The 26,639-nt window shown below is 46.5% G+C and overlaps 8 protein-coding genes across 9 annotated transcripts; 3 read left to right on the top strand and 5 right to left on the bottom strand.

Moving 5' to 3' along the window:
* Positions 1–2,811: 2,811 nt before the first annotated feature.
* On the top strand, positions 2,812–6,668 carry E1B28_011389 (uncharacterized protein). The gene is made up of 10 exons (XM_043156418.1): positions 2,812–2,871; positions 2,923–3,506; positions 3,561–3,692; positions 3,748–4,463; positions 4,519–4,627; positions 4,680–4,988; positions 5,039–5,363; positions 5,419–5,722; positions 5,770–6,414; positions 6,473–6,668. The coding sequence occupies exons 2-10, from the start codon at positions 2,959–2,961 to the stop codon at positions 6,529–6,531; spliced, it is 3,147 nt and encodes a 1,048-aa protein (XP_043006205.1). The 5' UTR covers positions 2,812–2,871; positions 2,923–2,958; the 3' UTR covers positions 6,532–6,668.
* Positions 6,669–6,710: 42 nt separating this feature from the next.
* E1B28_011388 (uncharacterized protein) lies at positions 6,711–9,270 on the bottom strand. The gene is made up of 17 exons (XM_043156417.1): positions 9,177–9,270; positions 9,104–9,124; positions 8,956–9,046; positions 8,701–8,903; positions 8,574–8,639; positions 8,464–8,516; positions 8,304–8,409; positions 8,203–8,254; positions 7,878–8,146; positions 7,658–7,827; positions 7,539–7,600; positions 7,468–7,483; positions 7,316–7,407; positions 7,220–7,266; positions 7,132–7,163; positions 6,966–7,086; positions 6,711–6,906 (listed from the first exon to the last, which is right to left on the bottom strand). Exons 1-17 carry the CDS (start codon positions 9,222–9,224, stop codon positions 6,796–6,798), a joined length of 1,560 nt encoding a protein of 519 aa, XP_043006204.1. The 5' UTR covers positions 9,225–9,270; the 3' UTR covers positions 6,711–6,795.
* Positions 9,271–10,532: 1,262 nt separating this feature from the next.
* Positions 10,533–12,001, top strand: E1B28_011387 (uncharacterized protein). The gene is made up of 6 exons (XM_043156416.1): positions 10,533–10,628; positions 10,687–11,155; positions 11,211–11,285; positions 11,341–11,411; positions 11,463–11,754; positions 11,801–12,001. The coding sequence occupies exons 2-6, from the start codon at positions 11,092–11,094 to the stop codon at positions 11,947–11,949; spliced, it is 651 nt and encodes a 216-aa protein (XP_043006203.1). The 5' UTR covers positions 10,533–10,628; positions 10,687–11,091; the 3' UTR covers positions 11,950–12,001.
* Positions 12,002–13,341: 1,340 nt separating this feature from the next.
* E1B28_011386 (uncharacterized protein) lies at positions 13,342–15,232 on the bottom strand (the record flags this gene model as incomplete). Its single annotated transcript, XM_043156415.1, has 5 exons — positions 13,342–14,231; positions 14,302–14,610; positions 14,659–14,755; positions 14,816–15,043; positions 15,095–15,232. The coding sequence occupies 5 exons, from the start codon at positions 15,230–15,232 to the stop codon at positions 13,342–13,344; spliced, it is 1,662 nt and encodes a 553-aa protein (XP_043006202.1).
* A 156-nt stretch (positions 15,233–15,388) lies between these two features.
* On the bottom strand, positions 15,389–16,257 carry E1B28_011385 (uncharacterized protein; the record flags this gene model as incomplete). Its single annotated transcript, XM_043156414.1, has 4 exons — positions 15,389–15,537; positions 15,615–15,921; positions 15,980–16,050; positions 16,101–16,257. The coding sequence occupies 4 exons, from the start codon at positions 16,255–16,257 to the stop codon at positions 15,389–15,391; spliced, it is 684 nt and encodes a 227-aa protein (XP_043006201.1).
* A 1,661-nt stretch (positions 16,258–17,918) lies between these two features.
* On the bottom strand, positions 17,919–20,620 carry URA7 (CTP synthase ura7). Its single transcript, XM_043156413.1, has 12 exons — positions 20,493–20,620; positions 20,326–20,433; positions 20,136–20,272; positions 20,053–20,085; positions 19,895–19,996; positions 19,648–19,842; positions 19,332–19,591; positions 19,143–19,275; positions 19,001–19,089; positions 18,791–18,948; positions 18,432–18,734; positions 17,919–18,377 (listed from the first exon to the last, which is right to left on the bottom strand). Exons 1-12 carry the CDS (start codon positions 20,551–20,553, stop codon positions 18,133–18,135), a joined length of 1,824 nt encoding a protein of 607 aa, XP_043006200.1. The 5' UTR covers positions 20,554–20,620; the 3' UTR covers positions 17,919–18,132.
* Positions 20,621–20,864: 244 nt separating this feature from the next.
* Positions 20,865–22,211, bottom strand: E1B28_011383 (uncharacterized protein). 2 transcript variants are annotated; one of them, XM_043156411.1, is made up of 6 exons: positions 22,012–22,211; positions 21,895–21,958; positions 21,796–21,845; positions 21,708–21,744; positions 21,478–21,655; positions 20,865–21,427 (listed from the first exon to the last, which is right to left on the bottom strand). In XM_043156411.1, exons 1-6 carry the CDS (start codon positions 22,148–22,150, stop codon positions 20,927–20,929), a joined length of 969 nt encoding a protein of 322 aa, XP_043006198.1. In that variant the 5' UTR covers positions 22,151–22,211; the 3' UTR covers positions 20,865–20,926. The 2 variants fall into 2 exon arrangements, with proteins under 2 accessions (XP_043006198.1, XP_043006199.1); XM_043156412.1 differs by having other exon boundaries at positions 21,478–21,958.
* A 103-nt stretch (positions 22,212–22,314) lies between these two features.
* E1B28_011382 (uncharacterized protein) lies at positions 22,315–26,617 on the top strand (the record flags this gene model as incomplete). The annotated part of the gene is made up of 23 exons (XM_043156410.1): positions 22,315–22,526; positions 22,575–22,633; positions 22,692–22,941; positions 22,993–23,010; positions 23,062–23,129; positions 23,184–23,281; positions 23,336–23,379; positions 23,433–23,590; positions 23,645–23,962; positions 24,024–24,086; positions 24,136–24,772; positions 24,824–25,117; positions 25,174–25,219; positions 25,275–25,300; positions 25,355–25,382; positions 25,433–25,492; positions 25,543–25,669; positions 25,730–25,849; positions 25,905–25,931; positions 25,984–26,026; positions 26,084–26,270; positions 26,330–26,404; positions 26,459–26,617. The coding sequence occupies 23 exons, from the start codon at positions 22,315–22,317 to the stop codon at positions 26,495–26,497; spliced, it is 2,997 nt and encodes a 998-aa protein (XP_043006197.1). The 3' UTR covers positions 26,498–26,617.
* Between the last annotated feature and the right edge of the window lie 22 nt (positions 26,618–26,639).

Raw genomic sequence — 26,639 nt, 5'->3', positions numbered from 1 at the left:
GGAAAATAAACTTGCCATACAAGCGGCAGTCGGTCGGTCATGAGGTAATACCCTGTAAACAAAATTGCAATGTGTCAGTTCAACCCTACGACTAAGTGGCAGGCACTCAACTTGTTGCATTCAGGCAAATACCCCAGCTGCCATCTCCAGTTAGTTAGGTCAGGGTCGTTGATGTCCAGAGCTTGCTTGGCATAGCGCCATTGCACTTCAATGACAGTCCGAAGGGGCTGAGTTGAGACAGTGAGACATTTGAATTGAGAACGAAATGTGTACAAGCTCACCAAATAATGGACTGCTATTGGCAGTCTTCCCCCAGCAGCCAGAAAGGCTTTGAGGGTGTTGAGTAACTTTGTTGTTACGCCATAAGGTAATGGCTGGCCTGAGATATAAGACGACTGAGGACGAATGAATAGAGTTAATAATATGAGATGTACCAATTTCAGAATGTCCTCACATTGGAAAAATTAATCATGGGTGGGCACAGACCACCAAGCCCTCTTGAAACTTGAACCTACTGTGGAGGATGAGTGAGGGAAGCAAGAGAAGAAAGACATGTTGCGATGGGGAAAATGTCAACAACATCATGTGATGCGTGGAGTAGAGTCGGAGTCTAAATTGACTTAACAGTTTTCACAAGTTCGTTTTCTGTCAAGAAAATTCTCGTAAGTATATTGGCTTATGCTAAAATGATGACAGTACTATGTAATTCTGCTAACCTCATCCTCTCGTTGGTACCCTTCATCATCAAAAAATTCCCCATTTGTTTTCTGACCTCTATTGACCTCAATGGGAGGTCGCTCGGGGTCGACTGTGAACATCGATCAACAGAAACATCTGACCTCAACTGGACCTCGGTGCAAGTTGGTGGTGTATATATAAAGTAGCACATATCTGTACGACATAGGCCAGTTTTGGTAGTGTAATCCCAGCAAACCATTGGATGATTCTTAACCAAGCCTGGTATTTAATCTTATGCAACACAAGATCGTTCCATGCACATAGTGTTGTTGAAGGTCAGGCTCAAGCCCTCTGACCTGACCCGACCTGACCTGGGCTTTTGAAGCCCAGCCTGACCCTCTTGGAAGGGCTCATTGGGGTCAGGGCTCGGGCTTGGAGTTTGAAAAGCCCTGACCCCGGCTCAAGGCCTGGGGCCCAGTCACATGGGATACTTACCATTATAGGACGCTTATCCGTACATTTTTCGCCGCCTTCTTTATCAACACATGTAAGTTATACCAAGTTATATAAATGATACTATGATTTTCGCTAATTACCATCATTTCTGGTGCAATTATTGATTATTTAATTTTGGATCATATGCTCAGATGGGAATGATAGCTCACAGTGCTGCCAAAACATTGCTTTTCATCCCACAACATTAATTCTACTTGTTATTACACAGATAACATCACAATAGTGTCCAGAAATGGTGATACATAATGACTAAATATGATGACTCATGAGCCCTGGCTCAAGCCTGACCTGACCCCGGGCTTAGGGCTATCGAGGGCTAGGGCGGGGGCTCGAGATTTGGTGAGCCCTGACCCTCAGAAACCCGACCCGACCCCAGGGTTTTGAGCCCGACCCGGCCCTCAACAACACTACATGCACAGATGAATCACTAGAAAAAGGCTCTTAGTTCAAGTTATATGATCATTGATAGACCTAACGCATGGGAGGAACGATGTGCAGAAGGCACACATTTGCTTGTAGAAGATAAACCTCGAAACATTCAGTACAGAGGTAAAAGCTCCCAAGAGCCGCATGGCGTGAAAAACATCAAAGCTCGAGGATTGGTATGTTTGTTCACTGCGAAATGAATGGTGCCGCAAAAAGGCGTCATCATGCAGCGGTACTACTAGCCAATGATGTTCCGTTTCAGACAATTCCTGGGCGTGGAGGGTAGATTGTTGAAGACTTTTTCAGCACCAACTTGACGGGGAAAGAACGGGGTCCAGGTGGTGAGTTGCGTCCACAACTCGCAGGGTACATACACACAGGTAAAATGAGCCGTTGGAGGCAGACGGTGTAGAGTTGAGAAATTTGCCAGCGCCATACTAACAAATCACGCATGGTGACATGGAAAAAGTGAAATCCTTGTACTTAGGTTATGCGAGGCTTCCGGAACTTGAACATACATTGATCGGAGAAGGAGTCTCTTTTGATCTAGTACCAGGGATTGCTTCGAAAGTTGCTCTTGACATAGAGTGTAGGCTAGCGACGGCGAGTCCTATATGTAATGGTAGCAATCGCTCACAAATGCGAGAACGCTGGAGTGTTCAAAAAGTTCTGCCAGAATCGACTTACTCTGCCCCCAAATTAGGTATGATTTCGTTATCCCGCCCCGTGGGGTTTGGATCACTCCTCATCATGTACCGTGCCGTCCACTGCCAGGACCGGGTGGGAAGGAACATATGGAGAGTGTCAAGGCTGAGATCATCGGCCTCCCGTTAGCTTCAGAGCAATTGAGAGAAAGAATTGCTATGCCCAACCGTGTGAGTTCTGAGCCCTGAGAGAACACAGTTTGAAAACGATAGGTTGTAGATTCCACATAGAAGATACGTACTGCCAGCTTTCAACGTAGCTGTGTCCCGGATGAACCACGAGGCGAACTGTGAACGAGATGGATACACAGGTAAGGATTTCCAGAATATTGAAGGTGTTGAGATTACACTGCCACCTCAACGCACGTTGGCGCCTCTGCACAGCCTTGGGCGATGATACCGGTGCGACTCCTGAAGTGGGCATTTCAGCACCGCGGTCTACCTAACTATAAGTAAAGAACATCATGTATGAGGTTTTAGCCCTTTCCCATCTACGTGCCCATTTTTCTTGTCTTTATCTCTGGAGGCGTCGGATATTGTGTGAAAAGTCAGTGCCTTTGACTTTCTATACGTTCAAATGACTGACAGTTATGCCTAGAACGGGCCGATCCTTTCTTCTCTCTTAACCATCATCATGATGGAGGACTGGAATCACGACATTGAACAAGAATACTCTAGAAGTTATGTTCAGCCCGTCTTCAATGGTCCATATTCTTCCCAGTATCAGGGCTTCAACCCCAATAATGATTATTCCCGTCACCCTCCCTCTTATCCTCCAACTCTACAGCAGAACCGGCCAGCATTTCCTGTAGAAGGCCATCAACAGCAACAACCGGCCCACTTAAGCCCCAGTAGCACTTTCCCTAACGGCAATTCGTTCAATGCCTTATCCATCCCTGGATCAGCAACCTCCTACCAAAACTCGACGTTCAATTTTCAACCGTCTCCAGCGCAGTCCAGTCCTTTTGATCAAACCACCAGCCCCAACGAAGGTCTGTTCAGTCTACCACCTGTTGAGAACCGTGGCCAATCGACGCACGCTGCACAACCTTACTACTCAACGCTTGGACAGCCGGTTGGACAAAAGAGAGGGCGCGGGCACGACTCTCAGAACGATGACAGGTTTGATGAGGAGCTAGACCCTGGCAGGGGTGAGCACAAAGACAACCAGAAGGCCAAACCGTGAGTTTCATAGCATTCGTTGACATTCTGTCACTGATGTCACCTAATGCGTAGTGGTGCCTGCGCACGCTGCAAGAATCTTAAAGTTCGATGCGAGTTCAAGACCGAGACAGACCCGTGTAAGCGGTGTTTCAATGGTGGCCACGAATGCATGATACCTGGGAGAAAGAAGCGAAGAACCCCTCCGTGAGTCTTAATCTTCAATAACGCTTTCTTATCTCATCGAATCTTTACACGATAGAAAACGCGAGCATCTACTAGCTGAAATTCAAAAACAGCATGAAACTATCGAAAAGCTCATGGTTCAGCTAGCTAAGGCAGAAGAATTCAAGAAGAATCAATCGCGCTCATCCGTTTCTGATACATTGTCTGGAACGCCTTCTCCACCTGTTCTTTCACCCTCATCCGGCTCATACTTTGAAGAACAATCTCCGGACACAATGAATCCCGAAAAGAACAAGGTTGTCGAAGATTGGATCATCAAAGCCCGAGAGTCTCTGGCCCAGTTTGGTGGTTTTATAGGTATTGGTGGAGGCATGCCCAAGAAGTACATTGTCAAAGAAGATCCGGAGGATTCCCCTAGCAGTGGCGATGAGGAAGAAACCGAGTCAGGAGCTGAAGACTACAATAGTGGAGATGGTTACGAGATAGCCGTCGAAGACTCTGATGGGGAAGGGAGCCCTAAGTCACAGACTAACGTCACAAGGCGAACCTCGTCCCGCAGCCGACGCGGTTCACATTCAAGTGCTGGGGATGGTGGCCTCCCACATCATAGAAAACACAATGCTGGATTCGAGCTTGCCACGTTACCCAGCGAGGCGGCACCCTTCGGATTAATGGCAAAAATGAGTTTGAAGAACAGGAAACGGGGCAGTAGTGCAGAATTCGAAGAATCTGGAGCCCATAACGTGAATTCTGAGAATGGTGGTGTTGCCAATGTCGATTTCTTCAGAGCCAGTAAGTGCTGAGGCGCTCTTGGTGCGGAAATGATTGTAATCCTCACCATCTTCAGGTCCCGCACCAGATCCCAAGAGGCCGGAGGTCGATGATAGGCCGCAAGCACCTGCCATCCTCGTAAAGGGCTTGATCACTCCCACGGAAGCGGAGGAACTCTTCAAACTGTCAGTGTTTTATATTTTCTTTCACGCAAAGTCCTTACTTTCGGTTGGGTAGATTTTTCGATACCATGAATCTCTCAGTATCTCTCGTAGACCCGGTCCTCTACACCGCTCAGAGAACTGTGCATCGAAGCCCATTCCTCTTCACGGTCATATGTGCCCTCGCATCGAGATTCTACACTAAGAGACCTGGTTTGTATCAACAAGCGATGGCATATGCTCAAATCGCCGCCGGAAGCTCGTTAATCGGGGGTCAGAAAAATGTGGAGATGTGTATGGCGTATATCCTCATGAGCTTGTACCCAGCTCCTTTCAAGCGTTGGGAAGACTCGAGGTCCTACCTCTATCTTGGTCTGGCTATTCGGTAGGCTCTCCGCAGTTCGTAAAGGAACGCTCACTCAATACTGTTCACAGGATTGCCATCGAGTTAAATCTACACCTGCCTCCAACTGCTACGCCACAAAATGAAGTCCACGCACGAGAGCAACTTAATCGTACGAGAGTTTGGATCAACTGCTTTAACCTTGATCGTTCCACGAGTTCGCAGTACGGGAAGCGTCCCATTATTAGCTCTATCGACTTCATCGCCAACCACTCGGAGAATTGGTGGGGAAGCTCCGAATACAATTTGAAGGACTTCGATATCCAACTATGTTGCTACAACGCGGAATTGAAGGTCATCGGCAAATTTATCGAGAAGATATATTCTGATCCTGATCATCCTACTGGGCTCAACAAGGTCGGTGATATCGCAAGTCAAATACTTTATCTGTCAGCTCATTTCTTGCGCTCAGAATCTTAATTTTGAAGAGGTTGCTATCAACACAGACGAAGAATTACAGCAATTGGAACAGAAATGGTGGCCAATTCTAGACGCGAACGTTGACCAGGAAGATCCTCAGGGCGGCTTCCGAGTCGGTTTACTCAAGATGGCATATAGCTATTCTCGTTTACTCGCATTATCGTATGGCTTTCAGCACGCATTCGGCAAGAATACAAGCAACAACCAGAACGAGAAATCGTTTTTGATGCGTTGCATCCTTGCCGCGACAGACCTTATCAAGTCTGTGGTCGAGTTTAATAATCGAGAGGAACGATGTATGTTTGGCAATCATAACTTGCTTTCAAACTAACGCATTGTCCAGGGATCTACGTCCGTCATGGTCCGGATGCTCAAAGTGTTTTTATAACGTTCGCCGCGGCGTTTCTTGTCAAAATCCTTCAGCCTAAATTTGCCCATCATCTTGACGACTCAGTTCGGACTGACATCCGTCAACACGTCCAGAGTGTCATTGATTACCTGGGCTCTCCTCAAATCGGTGCAGACGAGAGATACAGCCCAAAGATGTATGCCAAGTTTTTGAAAAATCTTTTGGCAGTTTCGTTGTTTTCTTCGGGATCAGAAATTCTCCGACGCAGAAGTACAAAGTCATCCGCATCCGCGACATCGACAGACGCCTCGAACCCTTTCCATCAATCTGCAGGGACCGCAAGCAACCATCCCTCTCCTTCTCCTACCCATCCATTGTCACCTCCGTCTCATGAAACCCTGTCGTTTGATCAATTCGTGCCGTCAAATGCTGATTCTTTCACCCCTGCTCCTTCGTTCTCTACAGGGACGACCTCCTTGAACGGATACAATGTGAATCGGACGAACATCGGTCTTGAGTTGACCGATTACTTCCCAGCCCCAATGATGGGGACTGGTTTCACGGAAGACGAGATGATGCAGAGCATGTCGATGAACATGCAGCAACCTCTTAATGCCCCTAATCAGCAATGGCCTCCAGGCAAGTCTTCTATATTAAGTCGAGATAATCCCTCCATTTGCTTATACGTGACCGATAGGGATAACTTGGTTGTCGCAGTTTAATTTCCAGAACGACGCACAGATGATGTACGGATAACCCCAAACAACAAAGCGCAATCGTGATGGAAAGACAACCCACGTACCACGTATATATGTTATATTTTAACTTCTAAATGCCCTTGCTGTCAAGCTGTATACTTCTCTACGCTGATCTCTGGATGTGTACCATCTTCCTTGTATTTGTTCCGTACATTTCGGTTATAGTCATAATAATAAAATAGTGGATACTTTATCCTGAAGACTTCTACAAGGTTGTATGCGATGCAATGAAACAAACTAGACAATACACGGACACCAAAGATCACAATCTAGCATTCTTGGGCATGGCTCGCAATGCTTGTCTCACACCAAGGTCGCTCAACACGTCCTCTGCACCGCCGAGAAGTGCATCGAAGGGGATTGTACGGTGATACTGACATGATCATGTCAGTGATATTGAGGTATACGAGCAAAGGATGATCAGTCACGTACGTGCTCAATAAACCTTCCCATTCCCGTCTTAGTAATACCCCTTCCACCGAATATTTGTACGGCATCTCGCGCGGTTTCTTGGCCGCAAGCAGTTGAATAGCTCTTCAGAAACGCGATTTGCCTACCAAGGATGAGCGCACAGAACAAGTATATGCGGGAAGCTTACCCAGCGAGCTTGCTGGCTTGTTGCTTGTACGACTGGGTTGCACCATCAGCATATAGATAAAAGAGGATGGACGATTTGGTGAACCAACCATATTGCACATCTGGTAGGTAACATTTTCGAGCCAGTTCTGAACACCTATGGGACAATTGTCAAGGTAAAATAGCGTAATATGAGCTAAACGCACTCTCTGCCCGAGCAATCATTGCCGCCAGCTTAGCACGAATAACGGCTTGCGATGTCAGGGGCTTTCCGAAAGCCTTCCGCTGAGAAGCCCATCTAACAAAAAACTCAGTCATAAATCCAAGTGGCCGCATGATCATACTAGGCAGCACTTACTTCAAGCACTCCTCAACTGGAAAGTATCACCATGAGTACGGTCTTTTAAGCACAGGGACACGGACACTCACTTATGGATCTTTGGCTTCGAGCAGACGCAGAGCACATAACCCATCGTTCGTGGTTGAAGTTGCTGTTTAATTGGGTAAACAGTTAACCTGGGCTGAATGATCTGCCAAGGACGCCGTACCTGAGGATGACGAAGATTCCACCACCTTCCTCACCGAGTGTGTTGCCAACTGGGACTCGGACGTTGTCAAAAGTGATGAAGGCAGTACCGGCGGTGGCCGAATAGCTGGTCTTGATTTGTTTCGTCTCAACACCTTCTCCTCTCTCCACGAGAATGACTGTGAAACCGTCCTGGAGTGGATCAGTAAAGGAACGAACCTCAACGAAATGTCTCAACTTACTTCGGTCTTGCATCCAACAGTGAAATAATCAGCGAATGTGCCGTTGGTGATCCACTTCTTGGAGCCGTTGATGATCCACTCCTTGCCATCCTCACTCTTCACGGCGGTCGTTTGCAAACCCATAACATCACTGCCTGCGTAGGCTTCCGATATGGCCAAGCATATGAACTTTTTCCCGGACAGTACGTCGGGCACAACCTTAGCCTTGAGCTCTTCACTACCGAAGTTCAGAACCGGTGGGAGACCAATGACTTTGCCACCCAGTAAACCTGTCAGGGATATTAATTAAGTCCTCATTAGAAAGGTGCTGGTATCGAATGCTCACCGTCGCCATACCCACGAGCTCCGAAACGAGTGAGCTCTTGCGTGATGATCATCTGGATGGGCCGATTAGCCTGGAACGTTCATGATCTTCGTCGTACGTACCTCATGGAAATAGTCGAATTGTTCTGGTTTGACAAGCCCCTTCATGAGCGTGCGTCCTTGTAAATGTTTTCCAGGACCCAACCGCATGGCATGAAGCTCGTATTCACTGCATAGAGTGTCTCAATGGAGGCTATATGGATTGAATTAGGCATACACGTACGCCATCTTGTCGATAACTTTCTGATCGGGTCTTTTCCCGTCTTCCTCTCTCGCCTATCATCACGTCATTTGAGAAATCCCAGTGAACGACTCTAGAACCATCAAACAAACCTGCGCATCAGGATAAAGGTATTCGTCGACGAACTCTCGCACCGCCTTGCGGAATTGGCGGTGATTCTGGGGGCGCCCATGGATGAGTGTCAAATGTCCAGGCCAAAAAAGGAAAGTTTCGGCTCACATCTGTGTAGTATGGGCTGTAGTAGCCGTCTGTAAGCCACGTAGGCTCGGCGTATGGGACTTTGCTGAGCTCTCCTGGTACAGGAGCACTGAAAACACACTCTTCTCCCACAATTTTGCCGACGATGAGACGCTTGTATTGAGGTTTTTCGAGGACCTCCGTTCTATGCAGTCCGTAGAAGGTTTCTGTAGCATCTTGACCGGCTAAAGGAGGGATAAGAGATGTGTTCAGGCGATGTCGAATACTGGCACATACCAATTTCTGGATCGACCAAGGCTGCAATTCCTCCGGGGTGGAGATCTTTGAACCGCGAAAGGTTGTAAACAGTGGAATCTATTATAACCCACTACAGAGGTCTCTTTAGATCATCGATAAATTGGCCGAAAAGATAGTGTTCATATACCAGGTCGTCGGGCTTATTGTGCTGTTCATTCATAAGTGAAAGAGCAAGTGAGATTAAGAAGATAGAGACCGACCTTTGCTACTTCTTCTCTCGTGAACTGTTTAAGCTGATTGGAAGACATGGTGGTAATAGCAATGAAAGGAGGATTTACTGACGACCCGTTTATGATGAACCGGGGTGCACTTGCATGTGATTCTCGGCACTGTACGGCAATCAAATCAGCGGTAGACAAAAGATCGCCGAAACCTCTCCTGCACCTTCCAAATTTGGAAGTTTACTCTATATTGCTGACCTTCGGGGAGGAAACGGGCAGTTATTTTTGCGGCCCGGATCCACTCGCACTGTAAACGTACGATATACTATCGTTGACCCTGTGTTTTCAAGTGGGTAGGTGTTTTCAAATCCACTTTCCTCCCTTCCTCCACACTTTGCATGGTCTCGGTCTTCGACGGAATGAGTTCCTATGGTATTTTTCTATAGATCTACGTAGCTACTATTTTTTCAATACAGTGATTTTATCTTTAAAAAGGTCAATGTTTTCGGTGAATCACGTAAAAACCTCACAAATGAGGTTATTTCCCAGGCGCACACCACGAATATCTTCTCGGTACCAGATATTTCACCTTGGTGTGATACTAGGATATCAAAACTTTGATTTAAGATGATACTGCTCATGTACGCAGGTGGAGGAAGATGTCGAAAGAAGATATCAAGTGAAGCGTGACACATCACATCAGTAAACATACAGTACCGGCTTGTCCGGCTTTTTTCGGCTTTTTCCCCACCAAAAATACAGAAAAGCCGACAAGCCGCAATCTATGTCCCTTTTGGGACAAGTTGGTTCCGAGTGTGCACGTGTAAATAGAAGTAAATAGAATTACATGAGGCTTTTCTTATCTATATATAGATAAAAACGTAACGAAAAGCGTCTTGTGACTTGCCTGCCATCACAAAAGCCGAAAAAAGCCTAAAAAAGGCGAAAAGCGTTATGTCATTTTGCTGATGCCTCTGCTATCAATCAGTCGGAGTTACAATTTGGTCGTGTACACCTGGACGCAGGAATGGCTATCGGCTGCTCTTCGGCAATGTGACATTATGTGACTGATATTTGAAAACACCCCGTTTTTCAGAGCTCCCTCTCCGGCACCTCTCTTCTACCACGTCCACTCAATAAAAACACTCCAAATTTCAGATTTAGCTAGTAGAGATACTGAGAGTCTGATATTCTTAAGCCGAAGAAGATATATCCATAGAAAATACAAGTCCGAAGTGCATCTCTAAAATTTTGAAAACACCTACACAGTGATAGTAACTTCGTGAAATCACCGTTTTGTGGCCTTCTGTGGCTTGGTTGCATGGTGAACTAAAAAAAATCAATTAGTCCGACCGACAAAACTTTAATTGGGTAAATTCCGGTCGCTACATATAAGGAAAATTCGTTTCTTCGCACACGCATTCGCCGCATATTGGAATCCAATTGGTATGGACTGATAAAGGACCAGAGAAAAGGAAAGCAAGGTCAAAAGTGAGTGAACATTCAGCTCTACGTCAGTGTGCTGGTTTAGATGTGGAATACGGAATAGGATGCAGAAAAAAATGCCCGGCCCACACGACCATATAGTAACAAAACTCGCGGACAGCTATCGTCTACGCAAGACTTCCTTACCGCACACAAAGAGTGGTATTACAATGGGTGCGGAATGAAAGAGAACTCGAGGACCCAGAAATTGGGAGTGACGTTTATCGATCCGCTCTCCTCCTCAAAGGAAACGGGCATGGGCGAAAACTAAACATCTTTACTCAAATGAACGGGAATGTGGTTTGGCAGCAGTTGGAACCCTGGTTTTCATTTCAGGCCGTAGAGTTTCGTCGGAGCTTTTTAACTATCGGAGAGGCACATGCACAAGCAAGCAAGCTTCATATTGCCATCAGATAGCCCCAGACCCTGGGGATAAATAGAAGTGGACTACAGAAGCTCGAGCGTGTACATGAATCACACCTCTCAGACAAGATATCCAACGCGAACTTGGGACAACCCTTCAAGGATAAGCAGCAAGTCAAACTGTCACTGTGGCCTGCCACGGAATGTATTGATCCAACGACGTAGACCTCAATCCGCAGAACGAACAAGAACGCGGAGTCCCAAATTTCCTTGAAGCAACTAGTGACCTATCATTGGGATGTATGTCCGATCGTCCTTCTAACCCTGAATACTGACTTATCCTGCGTTTTCTTAGATCGGCTACCGAAACTAATTGAAGCGAAACAGAAACGTTGGATAAGAACCCTGAAAGACGGTACCATCATAGTGCGATCGTTTTCAGGAGCTACTTGCGTCCCAACCTAAACGCACCTTTAGTCTTCCATCCTTACCGTTGTTTCCGGGCAGCTGTTGATATTCTATAGGAGCAGCTTCAGTTCACTCAACCAAGACCGTTCTCTGGCTATTGCCTTCCTCTCGAATCTATCTTTTATCTTCAATCTAATCTCCACCTTCATCTCGATCGTCCTTGCCAATAAACTGGGGCGTCTGCCTGACGTTGCGGCACGTCGAGATGCTATCGCCCCTCAAGACGGATACGTCTCTGCTAGCGGGGGTTCCCTCAAGTTGTACGGCTTGAAAACATCCTGGTACCTCATGGCTTTTTACTGTGGGTAGTTCACTTCGTGTGTTTCTCATGATCTAATTCAAATCAGGGGCCATATGCTTTTCATCTGGTATCGGCTGTCTGCTCGCACAAGTCATGGTGTACGTTTGGATGGACGAAGCTCTACCGGTGAAGATCGTTGCCACATGCCTCGTTGTTTTGGCCCTACCTCTTTCCTTTGCGCTGTTTGCAAATTGAATGGTTTACAACAGTTATTCGAACCACTGAATGGCCCGATGACGGAGCGCGCATGTATGTATTCTTTAATATCGACGTCATTTCACTTGCTTTCGAAACGTTTTTGGAGACGCTCGCGAAACGAGGTTGCAACATGGTCAGTAGTCACTCAGCACAACGGTCCATTTATCGATCAACGCCGATACAACGTCAAAATTTCACATTTACGTGCCGCAGCAGAGGGTATTGTTTGCAGTTGTATATCTATGCAGATGCGATTTCGTCCGAACTGCCAAGCGTAGTACTTTCGCGTTTCCGAGTACGACGCGAGTTTCATGCACGAACCATCATTTACACGAACCATAATGACTATTTCTATGCGGTGCTCGACGGTGGATAAAAGTGACACTCAATCACTCTGTATTGTTATTGTTTCCTTCTCCTTCCTTCTTCAAAGTTCTGCAGGTTAAACCTCTCTCGGTATGACTACAGAAGGGACTGATTTAAGCCAGACGACTCTCCGTATTACGGAAAGTAAGCTGTTCTCGGCCTACCGCAGTGGACACAACGGTTCGAACAGAGATTCTAGACCATAATCCCAGTACAAAAAACCTTCTCCGCAAAAGTAGTGACCTGCTGTTAACCTGTGAGACCTGGCTTCAACAAAACCCGTCTTCAATCCTAACTATACTCGTCCCCCCTAGATCAATTGCCAAACCTTGTGGATGCAACGCAAAAACGATGGAAGACCTCGCTCAAAACGGGGACCACGACAGTAGGAGACCCAGTAAACCTGATATCGAGTTAGCCATAACTGATCGTCCGCGATACGTCTAGTCTTCTATCCTCACACTCGTTTCTGTTCAACTCTTAATATTTTACAAGAGCCTCGTCACCAACGCTGGCCTAGACCAAGCGCAACATCGCAGTTCCCTGGCTCTGGTCATCCTTTCTTACTGTTCATTCCTTTTCAATTCAATGTCGGTTTCAATTTCCATTCTGCTCCTCAGCAGACTAGGAAGTTTACCGAAAAATGCTTCGAGGCGTGATCAGGAATACCTCCCTCGAACAGGTTATCTATCAGGTTGCAGTGACCACACTCTGCTTCGTCTGTACAACCTGGATCTCGCTTGGAAGTTTGCAATGTATTATTGTCAGTTTCTCCCCTGGATATTCAGTGCAAATGCTAATTAGGCGCAGGGGTTATTTGTTTCTTATTGGGATTCGCCTGTTTACTCGCGCAAGTCATGCTGTATGTGTGGATGGTGGAGTTGCTGGCGGTTAAGACAGTCACTACAGCCATCGTTGGACTGACTTTCCTGCCCGCAATGCTCATTTTCTTTTTACCAAATTACTGCCTCGTCACATGAAGACACCATTGCAGCCGACATTAGACACCAGTAATTCCATATCCTACTTAGTATTTAAACCGAAAATACCCTTGACCCACGCCCCAAAACCACCCTTCTTTGGAGCGACATTCTTGAGAGTTGAACTTCTTGATGCATCAGACGGAGGTGATTTATCGTTCGATAGAGATGTGCCGTTTGTGGACGAAAGACCCATGTCCTTGTTATTTAGCTGAGGATGCACAATCGAGGGAGCCGAGATTGGAGGGCGGTTTTTGCTCCGCGAATGGCCCTGACCCTTCTGTGATTCGGGTACAGCACGCGGGGCAGAATCCTGAAGTGTGGGGGTGGTCGTTCTGGGCGCTCGCCCGTTCCTCGTGACCCCATGCTCGAGGATTCCGACTGAAACCCCACTCCTCCCAGAGTTTGATGCTGAAGGTGGCTCGCGAGTTTGACTTGTCGCAGGCATGGATAACAATGAAGGAGCGGGTTCGCTCTGGAAGGTAATGCTCTCGTTAACATGAGAAGGTTCAGGAAAGGTCAAAGGGACGCTTTCTTCATGAACGTCCAGAGTTGGGAGGTGCTCGTGTGTGGTATGGTAGGATTGTTCGGAGTCTTGACGTGTGACTGCCGGAACAAAGATGGTAGGGTTAGGTGACTGATGAGCAATTGGATATATAGGTGTGCTGGTGGACGGAGTGCAGGAAGTTGCGGTTTGTCCGAGCTGCCCAACTTTTGTAACGGTTACTGGAACGGGGAAAGAAGGAGGTACCGATACAGATTCAAACTTCCAGTTTGGTCTCGCCTTGGTTGGGTCCTGCAATACTTTCTCAAGGAAGGTCGGAAAATTCTGATCGACTTCTATGATGTCCCCTTCCGCCGGGCTTCGGACATTGAAAGGTTCAGCGTTGGACGTGAGGTTCGTCGATAGAACGAGTTTTCCGCTATTCTGCTCTGTGGATGAATGGGACACAATGCACATTCAATGACCGAATGTTCCTTGATCGTTTTCAACAAACCTTACCTTTCAAGACAAACGGGGAGGCAGTCGATTTATTGAGGCGCCATATGTTTCCATAGGATGAGTAGGATGGACCTCGAAGGACGACCGTGAAGTAAAAAGGGGGGTCACGATTCCATAATAACCGAAGCCGGCATCGATGCTGGGGGGGATGTGATATTGGTGAGATCGGTTCAACGTCATCTGTAGCATACTTGAATCTCGTAAATTCTTCGGGCTTGTATAAATGTGGGTTATTCAGCAACTTCGACGAACGCTGGCGAGTGAAGAGCCATAACAGGCCATCTACGGTGTCATTTTTCCGGCATTTAACTGAGTGGGTGAGATGATGTTTGAAGTATAGCTGAAAAGGAGCTTTACCTATCGCCGTCGTTTTACTTTCTGAGTCGACGTCATCATCATTGAAAACTTTCACCTCTGGATTTACGAAAGAGATGGCTATAGACCACTCGCTAGACTACCTCGCAGAAGCCATTAATAAAATATGACAATACGCAGAAGCTATTGAATGGCGTACATCTTCCTGCTGAATTCTGCTCCGAGCTTTTTCGAGAAGTCGTTTCTTACGACCATCTCGTTTCTTTGCTTCCGCCAACTTTCTGTCAAATTCGTGCATTATATTCGTGTTCGAACAAGTTTCGATGACGGTATCGCGAAACTCGTCGAAAGGAGCGGATTTCGTCAAGTTAATCGCATTCTGAAGCGCTTCTTCAGCTTTTTGAACTATTGCCTTGAGTTGTTCCACCTGGAAACAATCATGGTAAACCAAATTGAAAGAGAATCAAATGGGACTTACTTGTTCTGGATTGGAATAATTAGTAGTGCACTGAATTTCGTGGCAAAGCTTTATCGTTTCTACCGCTTGGCTAAAATGATCCCGAGTTCGAGCTGGATATCGCACGAGGTTGGAGATTGCAACCTCTAGGAGACTCATACTGAATGTTTCGTGGGATTTCGGGTGTCATCGCGTTGTATAAATCAGAGAGGAGAGGAGATCTCATCGATCGGGCACAAAGTACATGCAGTAGGTACATGTGAATGAGGCGCGTATTGTGTTTAATTTATAACGATCCCACGAATGCGCTGTCCTTCACCGGTCAAAAAAATACACTAAAGAAAGCGCGACATAAACGACAACGAGAGTCGTCAAGGCCATAATAATTATGTTTCCTTGCAGGAATGAAAAGAGGAAGATCTGGAAATAGAGGCAAAGGATACCGAAAAACAGAGAAATATGCCCTGAAAGTTAGGAAGTGAGAAGAAGTGGAATCACTAAATGTGCTTCAAAGTATGAATTTAGTTCGAATAGGACTTACAGTGTCGGAGACACCAAACCCAAGACTTTCCCGCACCAAAAAGCTTCATTAGATCCAAGTAGTTAGAGATGCCTACAAAACCTCCTTTCTCAACATCGTGCAAGAAGCTGCCTCTCTGGGCAGGCTTTTGCAATAATCTAGCCAGTTTGTCGACGAGGATCAAGGATGTGACCGCGGCACTGGCGTTGAGTAGCACAGCAGCGTAAGAAACAAAGGTAAAGGCATCAACGAGTCGCGGATATTGTTGAGCCTTCGGAAAGTCGTTGCTTCCCATGAGCTGAGCGGCCACTCCAGCCAGTAAAGACGACTGCAAAAAAACACTCCACGTGAATAATAAAGAATCATGAATGCAGGATGAGGCTGACCGCAGTAGCAGCACTTTGTAGTGAGAGCTGCCAAGAAGACTTGATAGCTTCAACTAGGGGAGGTAGTCTATCTGAAAACACTAAGTTGCGATTCATTTTACGCAGAGCCAAATTCACCTACATTGTAAGTCAATATCTGTCGAGCATTCCATCGTTGCCTTGGCGAGTGTATGGGACGCAGGAATAGTTGTCATTTCGCTGATATTGGTGGTAGGGCAGATTGGACACGACTTCGGGGATTTGTTGTAGAACATCTCGCCGTCTAAAATCTCCCCCATATATACCTTCTAGAGCTGATAGCAGAGATTCTAAACGCAGCCCACCATATGAACAAACATCTTTCAGTTGTCAAGAAGCTCGGTGTTCCTCCTACTAGTTCTAAACCTTGACCGGAGCATAAGGGCCGCGTTGCAATCGATAACAGGAGCTCGCCTATTTCCGCTCATGAAGAATGAGCACAAGGTCTGCTACGGAACGGCAACTTACCACAGGTAGTCGATCATTTATCTACTTGCCGGTGAAATCCTTGCGACGTGAACAGACAGAGCGTTTACTGTTGGTATTTCTCCTTTTCTAACCTCGCACATGTTTTCCTCATGCTAACCGCAGGTTCAGGGACTATAGTTGTTTGAAGAAGAGTAACAACGAGTCCAATGAGCGGCGGTATGTCAGGCCTTCAGCTTCAGGTCCCGATATCTCGGTAGAAGGATCCCTCGATCGATGAACAAGAAGGCTTTTCTTATTTTATTTTTTCAAAAAAAAGATGAGAGATGACCAGATTGACTGACCTAAGGAAAATACTTGCCTATGCGCATGCGTGGCCATGTTTCTGGCTAATTTTTCAACAGCCTCTCGAGTGTACCTGCATCCTATCGCGACTGATTTGGGGGCTCCTGTCGGCGAATCTATTTGATAGCTATCAAGTTGTAGGACGCGTATTACGGAGACATTTGAAGTGAGCTCCTCGTTGAACGTCGAACACTTGCTTTTAGCGCCTGAGTCGACGTATGATTCTTTCAAGTTCCGTGTTGAAGGAGCTGAAAGTGAAAATGATTGATAGACGCTGAGCGCCCTGCAGTGAAGAATAACTGCGGTTCATTGAGACGGCCTTTGTGCTATTACTATCATTGTGCCTGAGTTTAAAAATTTTTAAAGATGAGCATCGGACTCATACTTCCTATAATTATTTCCCTCTCGGCTCTGGTACAGCAGATGAGTACTATCTGTAATAGCTAAATCCCAAATTTATAGTGATTTTATTGAGTGGACAGGGAGGGAGAGAGGTGCCGGAGAGAGGGCTCTGAAAAGGTAGGTGTTTGAAAATATCAGTCACGCAATGTCACATTGGCGAAAAGCGGCCGCACGGCCAGGTACGATAGGACACGCGACGCGATGTCGTTTGGCAGCGGTCGGCACTGAATTGTAACTCCGACTGATTGCGGTTTTGTCACGCCTCAGTCGATCTTGTTTTGAATGCTTTCCTCCACATCTATACATGGGCGGTATAGCTCCAAAATAGTGCATTCAGCTTGTATTATCATAGGGAAAAGATATACTTAGTACCGGGAAGAAATCTGTGTCCTGCGCCCAGGAAATGACCTTGTTGGCAATGATTTTATGTACTCCACCTGAAATATCATCATTTTCCAAGATGAAAAAACTAAAGTAAAAAGCTAGCAACTACATAGATCTATTGAAAAATAGCCTAGGAATGTATTCCGCTTAAGTCCGAGATCACAAGAACTGCGAGGAAAGCGAGAGGAAAGGGGGAAAGTGGATTTTTAAACACCTACCCACTTTTAAACTCAGGCACAATGATAGTAGGCGTGCGAAGTCTCATGCAAGGAAGCGGGGTCTTGAGATGCCGATTCTTATGTAGCCAGGAGGTTGCTATGAATGATAGCAATTCAATCTAGCTTCCCGTACTATTCGCCATATATGCCTACACTTGTGTACCCGAGAGTAGGTGGGTTGGATTGATGAATGATCAAGGGTAACTTATGCTGTATATAATTAAAGTACTTTTGATCGATATGCGGTTAAATACAGTCTACATTAAAGTCTACATTACTGAACGTGACATAGGTGTTGAAATAAAAAATCGCCTCTAGATCGCGTATACCATTTTCTAAAAGCTTTCTAACGTCCGATAACTAATTGGAATGGGCGTTCGCTTCGGCTCCACGGGGTGTGGGATTGACACTTCTAAGAGCAGGCTCATCTACCATTGAATCAACAGGATGAGGTGGTTTGAAGTTGTGGAGTTGGAACTCGAGCTGCTCCTTTAAGATAGCTGAGCCTGAGGCAGCGGCCACGAATCCCAGGAAAGGCGGTGACGGGTTGAGAGGTCGTGTGCAGAATTCGGGGTGTGCTTGAAGACCCAGGAAGAAAGGATGGCCTTGTACGAGGAATTAGACACCAAACCCTACAGGAGCGCTATTGAAACTGTTACCTTTCAATTCCAATATCTGCATACGTTCACCCCTCTCATCCTTACCCGTGAAGGCCAGACCACTCTCAGAAATTCTGTCAACCCATTCGGGATTCACTTCGTAACGATGACGGTGTCGTTCCCAAAGCTTCTCCTGACCACCGTACAACTTTCTTGCTTGCGACCAGGTCTCAGTACCAAGTTGGAACACAGTAGGACGTAATCCAAGGCGCATGGTGCCACCCATGTGAGTTTTGGAAATCTCAGGCATGAAGATGACGGCGGGGTACACCGTGTCATTCACAAACTCTGTGGAAGTAGCTTCTATACAGGGATTGACATGAGTCTCCCATATTTCACACATGCGAGAAGAAACAAACCTTGGATATTGAGAATATTACGACACCATTCGACGACAGCAAGTTGGAAACCAAGGCAAATACCGAGGAAGGGGATCTTCTGTTCACGAGCGTATTTGATCGCGAGCATCATACCCTCTGTTCCCCGAACACCGAACCCTCCAGGGACAAGAATTCCACTATAGGATGCTTAGAACAGATTCCTATACGGGGGGAGGTTCGAATAAGTACCTCGCACCAACTACAGCACGCCATGCGTCGTGGTATTTCACTGGAGCCGCCTCTTGGGTTTCTGGCTCCAAGTCCGAAGACTCCACCCACTAAGGCGAATACGTTCAAAACAATGCCACTCAACAAGGAAGTACAACCATACTTGTATTATTAATTTCCTCTGCACTCGAAACGCCGAATGCTCGAGTGCTTTGATGACAGACATGTATGAGTCTTTGAGGTCCGTGTATTTCCCCACCAACACAATAGTTACGGTGTCGAATAGTCGCTCCTGCCTAGAAAGACGAGAGTAAATTTGATCGTGTTTGGTATGTACCGAAAAGACACACACCTAGAGGTAAGATCTCGCCAGCGCTTCGAAAGGCTATCGCCCTTAGCTACCATTTCCTTAGTTGTTTTGACTTTTTGCAGGTCGAGTCGCCTTGTGAGGTATTCGACAATCCCTTGCGACTGAAGGAGGAGTGGGACATGGTAAACTGACGAAACGTCGTGAACACCAACAACCTGTTCGGGGGAAACATGACAGAACATCGAAATCTTGTTTTTGGTATCGGGTCGAAGCGGTTGAGGAACGATGAGTCGGCAAGCAATCTGGAAAGGCGTCAGAGTTTGAGTCTGAAAAGATTTGGTGTATTGAATGGACTAACGATATCGGGAAGGAGACCAAGCCCACGAAGCGAATGTACAGTCGTCTGCGTTGGTTTCGTTTTTTGCTCCCCATGCATATCGGGGACAAGTGACACGTGAATGAGTGCAAAGTTATCATGACCCACACGAAACTGGAATTGTCGCATTGCTTCTACGAAGGGAGCTGACTCGATATCACCGATCGTACCTCCCAACTGAACAACATGATGAGCCGAGTGGAATCACAAATATTACACTCTTACTTACCTCGACAATGCACACATCGGGCTCTTCACCCGTTTCGTCAACTGGGACTTTGGATACACGTTCGATCCAATCTTGAATTGCGTTGGTAACGTGAGGAATAATCTGTTTGTTGTGGCGCTAAGGCTTTGGAGATTTGAACAGAAAAAAGGCTTTGCTACTTGAACTGTTTTACCCAGATACTCTCCTTTTCGCTAAAATATGAATCGATAACAGGTGGTGCAAGCATCAACTGAGGACGCACCTCCTTTTCAATGACTTCGCGATAAATTTTTCCAGTTGTGACGTTGTTGTCGCGCGAAAGTGTAACGTCAAGGTACCGCTCGTAGTTTCCGAGATCAAGGTCGACTTCTCCTCCATCATTGAGCACATAGACTTCACCTAGATTCAAAGATTACATTCATAAGAGAACGAGGCCATGTCAACGAACAGACCATGTTCCTGAGGTCTCATCGTTCCTGCATCGATGTTCATGTAAGGGTCAATCTTAATCGCAGTCACCTTCAGCCCGATCGTTTTGAGTAGCAGCCCTGTTGATGACGCTTTTGAAGCAGTTTGTCAGTTGTGCTAGAATGGACTTGAGAGGACTTCAAAACGCCACCTATTACACCCTTCCCAATCCCACTAACCACACCACCGGAGACCAAAATGTACTTCGTCATCGTTTGGATGAAATTTCTGCGGCGGGCGGGGCTCGATGATGGTCGCGTCGAAGAACTTGAAGAAAAGAAGGCGCGTGTCACATGCTAATAGGGATGGGCGCTAAGTACAAGTGGGCGCTCTCCAAATTTACTCATGACGAGCTGACTTCAACCGAACGTCGCTCGACTGAACAACTTCCTATCGCTGCAAGAATCGACTCCCTACCCACTTTTCTGATATCTGTAATGCGACATTGTGGCTCATCGGTTTTTCCTTAGTACCGTTAGTTGGACATGTACAAAGTACAAAGTTAATATCACTCGGAACATTGGCCGCACAGCACATGTCAGTCTAAGTCGTTGGGCTTGGTTGTGCTTCTATCATAACCGGACGTTACACGATTTCTAGACCAAGATTTCTGCAGAAGGGCTGGATTACTCTCCGAACTTCTCCTCGTTCACCCATAACCGTCAAGTCGATAACAGACTCCTTATCAAACATCTCCGAGTTGGTCAAGTCATACCTTCCAAAAGCCCAATTTAAGATGTAGTCTTCTTCGTCTAGTCGGACAAAGCCTTTTACTCGCCAGATCGACTCTTTTGAGAGACTTTTCAGGGCGTCGTCCAACTTCTGTTTATTGACCACGCCAAAAGCGTTCTCTGCATGTGAACGAGTACGTCTACCACGGCGAAGCCTAAGTGTTTGAACTTCGTCATTATGGGTAGGTGATTGAAACTCCTTGTTGTCCATAAACAGTTTGCTCTCTATTCCGAAGATAAGGTTCGGGTCAACTTTGCGATCCTTACAACGAATCTTGGGGGTGAGGTCGTTGAGTGTATGGAGATGATCGAACACAATATCTAGATGTTGGTCGGAAACGTGTTCCCATTTGTTCTGGGTTACCTCAGTTAGACGAAGAAATGTTCAGAGCGGCGGAGGCTCACAATCAATATTATATCGGTATAGCTCGCTTGCATCCTGGCTGTCGGAGAGGTGTCCTCGTATCCCACAAAGTTTTCAGCATCTATAACGGTAACAATCGAATCGAGCTTGAGGTCTCCGTTGGTTTGCTTCTCCAATTCACGTATCTGGAATGCCAGTGTAGCTGGAAAAGCGGAGCCACTAGAGAGGAGATTATCAAAGTGCGTAGTGCCATGAGCAGTCGGGTACAAACGAGCACTCGACAAAGATGCGGTCTGGATGATAGTTTTCTGTAGAATGGTCCAGAGATAAGATATACAGAATAATTCAAGTTCACAGACCTCGGATTTCTAACAGAGCATTCTGCATCTGACCGACCAGGACACAACACCTCCATCGAATACCTCAGCAGCGATCCGCTGGATTCTCATAATGCTCACATGCATCCGTTCAGGATTTCGCTCACGGCGGTGAGACTACTCTCCTTTGCGAGCTTGCTGTCAACTGTGCTGATTGAAGTCAGTATGTCGGGAAACTGACGTTGGTACCAAACGGACCCTCGAGATCTCCAAATTCATTCTTCAAGAGCACGACTTTGTAATCCCTCGGAAGCTGAGGAAGAAGTCCGAGTATAATGCTGGTTTTTCCGGCACCTAAAAAGCCAGTAAAAACGGTGATTGGGATAGAGGAAGACATGTGATACGGGAGTGCACTGATGAACTTGCCGTCGTCGTCGTAGCCGACATTATTGAAACGCTGCCGGATATGTATATGATGCGTGATGCATAATTATACATGACGACTACTTCAACAAGGCTTAATCAACGGCTGGGTTCCCCCCGCCTTGTTCCACAACTTCCATGTCGTTACCACGTTCCAGCACGTCGACCAAGCACGATCCCCCTCACAATATTGTTCTCAAAGCTTCGTACATCGCAAAAACTCATACATATCTCGCGTACACCGCATTTGGAACTGCATTGTTTCTTGGCGTACTTTTGCACTACAAGAAGATTGTAAAGAATGCAGTGGCCGGATATCCTGAGGAGTGGTTCCCATCCGTATCCGCGACGTGAGTCATTCTGTACTGTCTCAGTCGCGTCGCGTTGATTCCTTTCAGGATCGGGGATTGGTACCCGGAACGCAATGTTTTCCAGATTCTGATTGCCCTAACGTCTGGTGAGTGAAGGTCTTTTCGAAAAACTACCTACTCTCTAACTCTTCTGGCTGTTCCTAGGACCGAGGTTTTGTCTCGTCGCTTTCCAATATCTCTTGCATCGTTCCCACAATTCGTCTCTTCCGACGCTTGTGTTCATTTGCGGACTTTTACGAACCATTTCTTGCGGGGGTTGGGTGTATATCACCTCTAGCGATGACCATGACATTCACGACGTTTTCATGATTGGTTATATTGTCCTTAATATTCCTTGGATGGTGGGAGGCATCATGTCGACGCCGCTGGAGTACGCGTCTATTCGTCGCAAACGGTGAGTGAACGCGACTTTCAACCAATGTCGCTGAAAGTTGACTTTTTACAGAGTCGTTTTAGCATCTGCGTAAGTTTTTTTCTCATGTCGCAACCATACCTTCCTAAAGCTTTTTTGCAGATTCTTCTTCACAATAATACCCTTGATATACTTTTTCATACAGCACAGGGTTCATCGAATTCCCGGAGGTATGTGTCAGCTTTTCTTCTTATTCTCGAATTCGCCTTATGAAAATTTCACAGCCTACACACACTACAGCTTTTTTGAATGGGGCCTAATCTTCTTTGACGTCCTTTACGATTCTTTTACCGAGGAGGAGTTACGTCAAGCTGATTTGAATGTGAGCTCATAATGCTAGTTCAGTTTCATGGATTCACCTTTCGTATCACGCTAGATCACTATAGGCAATTCTAATGTGGCGTCGACGGAAACTCGAAGGTTAGATTAGCGTCGCAGGGTTTTCCGTATGCAATCTGAACAAAGGATAATAGCTCTTTGAACGAGAAGACAGCCGGAGCAAAGAACGAAACTTACCCAGAGGTGCAAAATAAACTTGAAACAGGCGTCAAACCTGTACAACCAACTACGGTCTGGCAGCTTTTTAGCGATTGGCGACCAACTATCGCTCTCATGTCTGATGCTTGTCTCTGTAAGGCATTCCTTCAACACAACAGACAGTATCTCTAACTAAGTGCCGGGCCAGCATACATCTTCTGGTCTATCTTTACGTCTTTGGTGCCCACCATTTTCTACTTTTCTGTTTGGGAACTTGGAATTTCCGGCTCGGAGCTGGCTTTTCTAGCGTCCCTTTCTCCTATATTCCTTGGCATATTTAAAATTCGAGTATGGGCTTCTACTCGTGCGGGTATCGCCATGTTACATTTCCTTTCTTTCTCTGGTCTAGTCGCCTTTTCGCTCAGGAGCCCAACGCATCGTTTGTTTGTTGTTGCCCCCGCTACAGCAATAGCAGCTATTCGTCAGGTAGTAGACTGGAGGCTACATCCGCTCTATTCAAGCTTCAGTCAGTACTTGGAGGGAATGCTAGTTATCGTTACCTGATTTCTAACATCCCTTATGAACAGTGACTGCTCTGGGGTTCACGCTCTCCTCCTTTCTCAAACATTCAAATCATTCAAATAATCCAGGTGTGTAGTCATTCTTTACAGGAACAAATCGTGACTCAGTCCGCTTCAGTTTGGCCTATCGTCGACTCCCGTTCAGGCGGATACAACAAGACTGGGCTCGCTGTTGCATGTGTTGCATTGTTAGAGCTGTACACAAGGCCTATATCAGCTCAACCGCCATCTGAACGGGATCGTTTGAGAGTTATACCGGAAACCACGCTAAATACAGCTCTTCCTCTTGGAAGTCTACTGTTCATTTTCCACAACCTCCTATCAGAGCCGGGTACTCTCATTGCGTGGACATGGACAGGGTACGAAAACGGTCGCCCTCGTGGCCCGCTTCCCGGTTTACACGGTTCTCTGACAATTATTGCGCAATGTCTTGGAATCTTGTTTTCGGTTGCGTTGCTGAAAGGAAACTTTGGACGAGTTTTGGCCCATCCGATTTGGTTCGTCGTCGGAAATTCTGCTGCCTACGTCCTGTATCACTACAGAAATTGGTCCGGCTACTGGGGATGCTTGGTGTTTGCTTTCTTTTCCATGTCGATAACACCGCTGGTCATTGTTCGTGCGAGCAGAACCAAGGCGGTGGCACGGACATACTTTACTGCCATGTTGGTCTACTGTCTCTTGATGCTAGCTGCCATCTGGACGGTCGCTTATGCATTTGTCCCAGGAGGGCCGTATCTTAGAGAACGTACAGATCTGTTCGTAGGATCTCTTTCTTTATCACTGCGATTCTGACTGCTTACTTCCAGTGTCACAATCGCGCAGATGTTATGCCTGTCGCTCGCTTTTGACTGGCCGATCTTACGCCCGCCCCATCTTACAACTTTACCGTCTTTGTCTTCTACAGTTGCATCGTTCTCGCGAGCAGTCCTAGCATGTATCTCAGTATTGGCTATCCTCAGTACTCTGTACCACTTTCCAAGCAAACCAACGACTCCCCACCGTGCCGGTCACAGAATGCTGCGCGCTGGTATCTGGACAGTTCACTTCGGGATCGATGATGAGGGCAGAGATAGTCAGCGACGTATGCGGGACCTTCTCAAGTAAGGCCTCTGATACGATCCTCAGAAGTATCCTACCCATTTATTCTCTGCTGCAGGGGTTTGGAACTGGACATAGTCGGACTTTTGGAGACTGATCTACAGGTGAAATGTGATTTAATACAGAATTGTTGCAAAGAACTAATATATCTTTTTGCAGCGTCCTGCGTACGGAAACCGTGATCTGTGAGTTTCTCGTACCCACGCGAATGGTGAGACTTACCTACATGAGTTTCATAGGACAAGGGTGATATCCGAAGAGGGATTTGTGAGTCCATCTCTACGCCCCATTCGATCTGAACTCATAGCTACTTCCAGTACGTCGACATTGGTCCTGGACCCAATCTACACACCTGGGGTGCGGTCCTTCTTTCAAAGGTTTGGTCGGTTATGTGAGAGGTTATCGTACAGCTCATATTCGCCACAAGTTCCCAATCATCAACTCCACTCATCATCTGTTACCATCTCCGGATGGAGAACTTGCTCCTGCAATCGAAGCGGTCCTGGATGTTTTTGGTACGTCAGTGGTTGTTATCGTTTCCCACAATGGTCAAGGTTCGTTTTCTTGAGTTCACAAAGACAAAAGCATTCTGACGACTGACGAGCTCTTTGCAGAGGAGACACCATTGGATCGTCAGCTTCAGAGCCAGGAACTGGGGAGAATCATGGCCTCACATTATCCAAACCCCACTATTTATCTGGGTTATGTGGTGACTACACCACATGCAGAAAAACGTGAGTCGCAGTCAAGGGAACTAAGTGCGACATAATTCAACTGTTTGTGTTGCAGCGAGTCCCTACAAATACCTTGTTGAAGGTGTGTTTTCTTTTTCTTTTCTTTCTCCCAGCTGATGCACTGCCGGATGTAGATGGTCTTATGCACGACATCGATCAATACGACTGGGATCGATGGTAAGTGAGATCTCGCGATGTGGAAATATATTCTGACGAGTGTTGGCTTGCTTGTAGGTGCGAATACATTTTGTATCGCGGTCTGTATCGTACCTCCTACGCTCGTGTTTCTCGGTCAACTATCACCGACACCGAACTACAAGTTGGCCAATTCATTCTTCCAAAACATGGACATACCGTCACGAACGACTCTCATGATGCGAGGTATACGCGGATCTTCAAGGAGACGCTTTCTCCAGAACATGTGTGTTATTGCCCGAATTCTCATAATCTCTCTTCCGCTGACGAGTCACTCACTATCAGTGGTTCCCAATGGAATACTACGGGAGTGAAGGACAGGGAGGGGTCAACGGTCATTTCTATCATGTCTTCAACACGGTGTGTATTTCTTGCGATTCGATCTGCCGATCGACTCACTTCACCTCCTCGCAGCCTTTGTATTACAATATCCCTGCAGATGCAGTGCTGTAAGGAGTTGCAACACGTTGTATGTATGACGACCTGTACCAACTCTTTGATCTTCTTTCGATGTACACACGCTCCCATCTTTTCAAATTTTGTCTCTGATACGAACAGCAGACTCTAGATTAATTATCAGTGACGTTTCACGGGA

The sequence above is a fragment of the Marasmius oreades genome, chromosome 7 (genome assembly GCF_018924745.1).
Source record: "Marasmius oreades isolate 03SP1 chromosome 7, whole genome shotgun sequence".
Classification (NCBI taxonomy): Eukaryota; Fungi; Basidiomycota; class Agaricomycetes; order Agaricales; family Marasmiaceae; genus Marasmius; species Marasmius oreades.
Note: the sequence above shows the minus strand (reverse complement) of the source record. Positions and strands in the feature narration are given on the sequence as shown.

Excerpts from the sequence above, each read along its gene's own strand:
- E1B28_011389 (XM_043156418.1), top strand. The coding sequence starts at position 2,959 with ATGATGGAGGACTGGAATCACGACATTGAACAAGAATACTCTAGAAGT. Across the intron at positions 3,507-3,560 it reads GACAACCAGAAGGCCAAACC|TGGTGCCTGCGCACGCTGCA; the intron begins GTGAGTTTCATA and ends CCTAATGCGTAG. Across the intron at positions 6,415-6,472 it reads TAATCAGCAATGGCCTCCAG|GGATAACTTGGTTGTCGCAG; the intron begins GCAAGTCTTCTA and ends CGTGACCGATAG.
- E1B28_011388 (XM_043156417.1), bottom strand. The coding sequence starts at position 9,224 with ATGTCTTCCAATCAGCTTAAACAGTTCACGAGAGAAGAAGTAGCAAAG. Across the intron at positions 9,125-9,176 it reads CGAGAGAAGAAGTAGCAAAG|CACAATAAGCCCGACGACCT; the intron begins GTCGGTCTCTAT and ends ATGAATGAACAG. Across the intron at positions 8,147-8,202 it reads AGCTCGTGGGTATGGCGACG|GTTTACTGGGTGGCAAAGTC; the intron begins GTGAGCATTCGA and ends TATCCCTGACAG.
- E1B28_011387 (XM_043156416.1), top strand. The coding sequence starts at position 11,092 with ATGAATCACACCTCTCAGACAAGATATCCAACGCGAACTTGGGACAAC. Across the intron at positions 11,156-11,210 it reads CAACCCTTCAAGGATAAGCA|ACCTCAATCCGCAGAACGAA; the intron begins GCAAGTCAAACT and ends CCAACGACGTAG. Across the intron at positions 11,286-11,340 it reads TAGTGACCTATCATTGGGAT|ATCGGCTACCGAAACTAATT; the intron begins GTATGTCCGATC and ends GCGTTTTCTTAG.
- E1B28_011383 (XM_043156411.1), bottom strand. The coding sequence starts at position 22,150 with ATGTCTTCCTCTATCCCAATCACCGTTTTTACTGGCTTTTTAGGTGCC. Across the intron at positions 21,846-21,894 it reads GAAATCCTGAACGGATGCAT|GTGTTGTGTCCTGGTCGGTC; the intron begins GTGAGCATTATG and ends TATTCGATGGAG. Across the intron at positions 21,428-21,477 it reads ATACCGATATAATATTGATT|AACAAATGGGAACACGTTTC; the intron begins GTGAGCCTCCGC and ends GAGGTAACCCAG.
- URA7 (XM_043156413.1), bottom strand. The coding sequence starts at position 20,553 with ATGACGAAGTACATTTTGGTCTCCGGTGGTGTGGTTAGTGGGATTGGG. Across the intron at positions 20,086-20,135 it reads GCGAAGTCATTGAAAAGGAG|CGAAAAGGAGAGTATCTGGG; the intron begins GTGCGTCCTCAG and ends TTCATATTTTAG. Across the intron at positions 19,276-19,331 it reads TGGCGAGATCTTACCTCTAG|GCAGGAGCGACTATTCGACA; the intron begins GTGTGTGTCTTT and ends TCGTCTTTCTAG.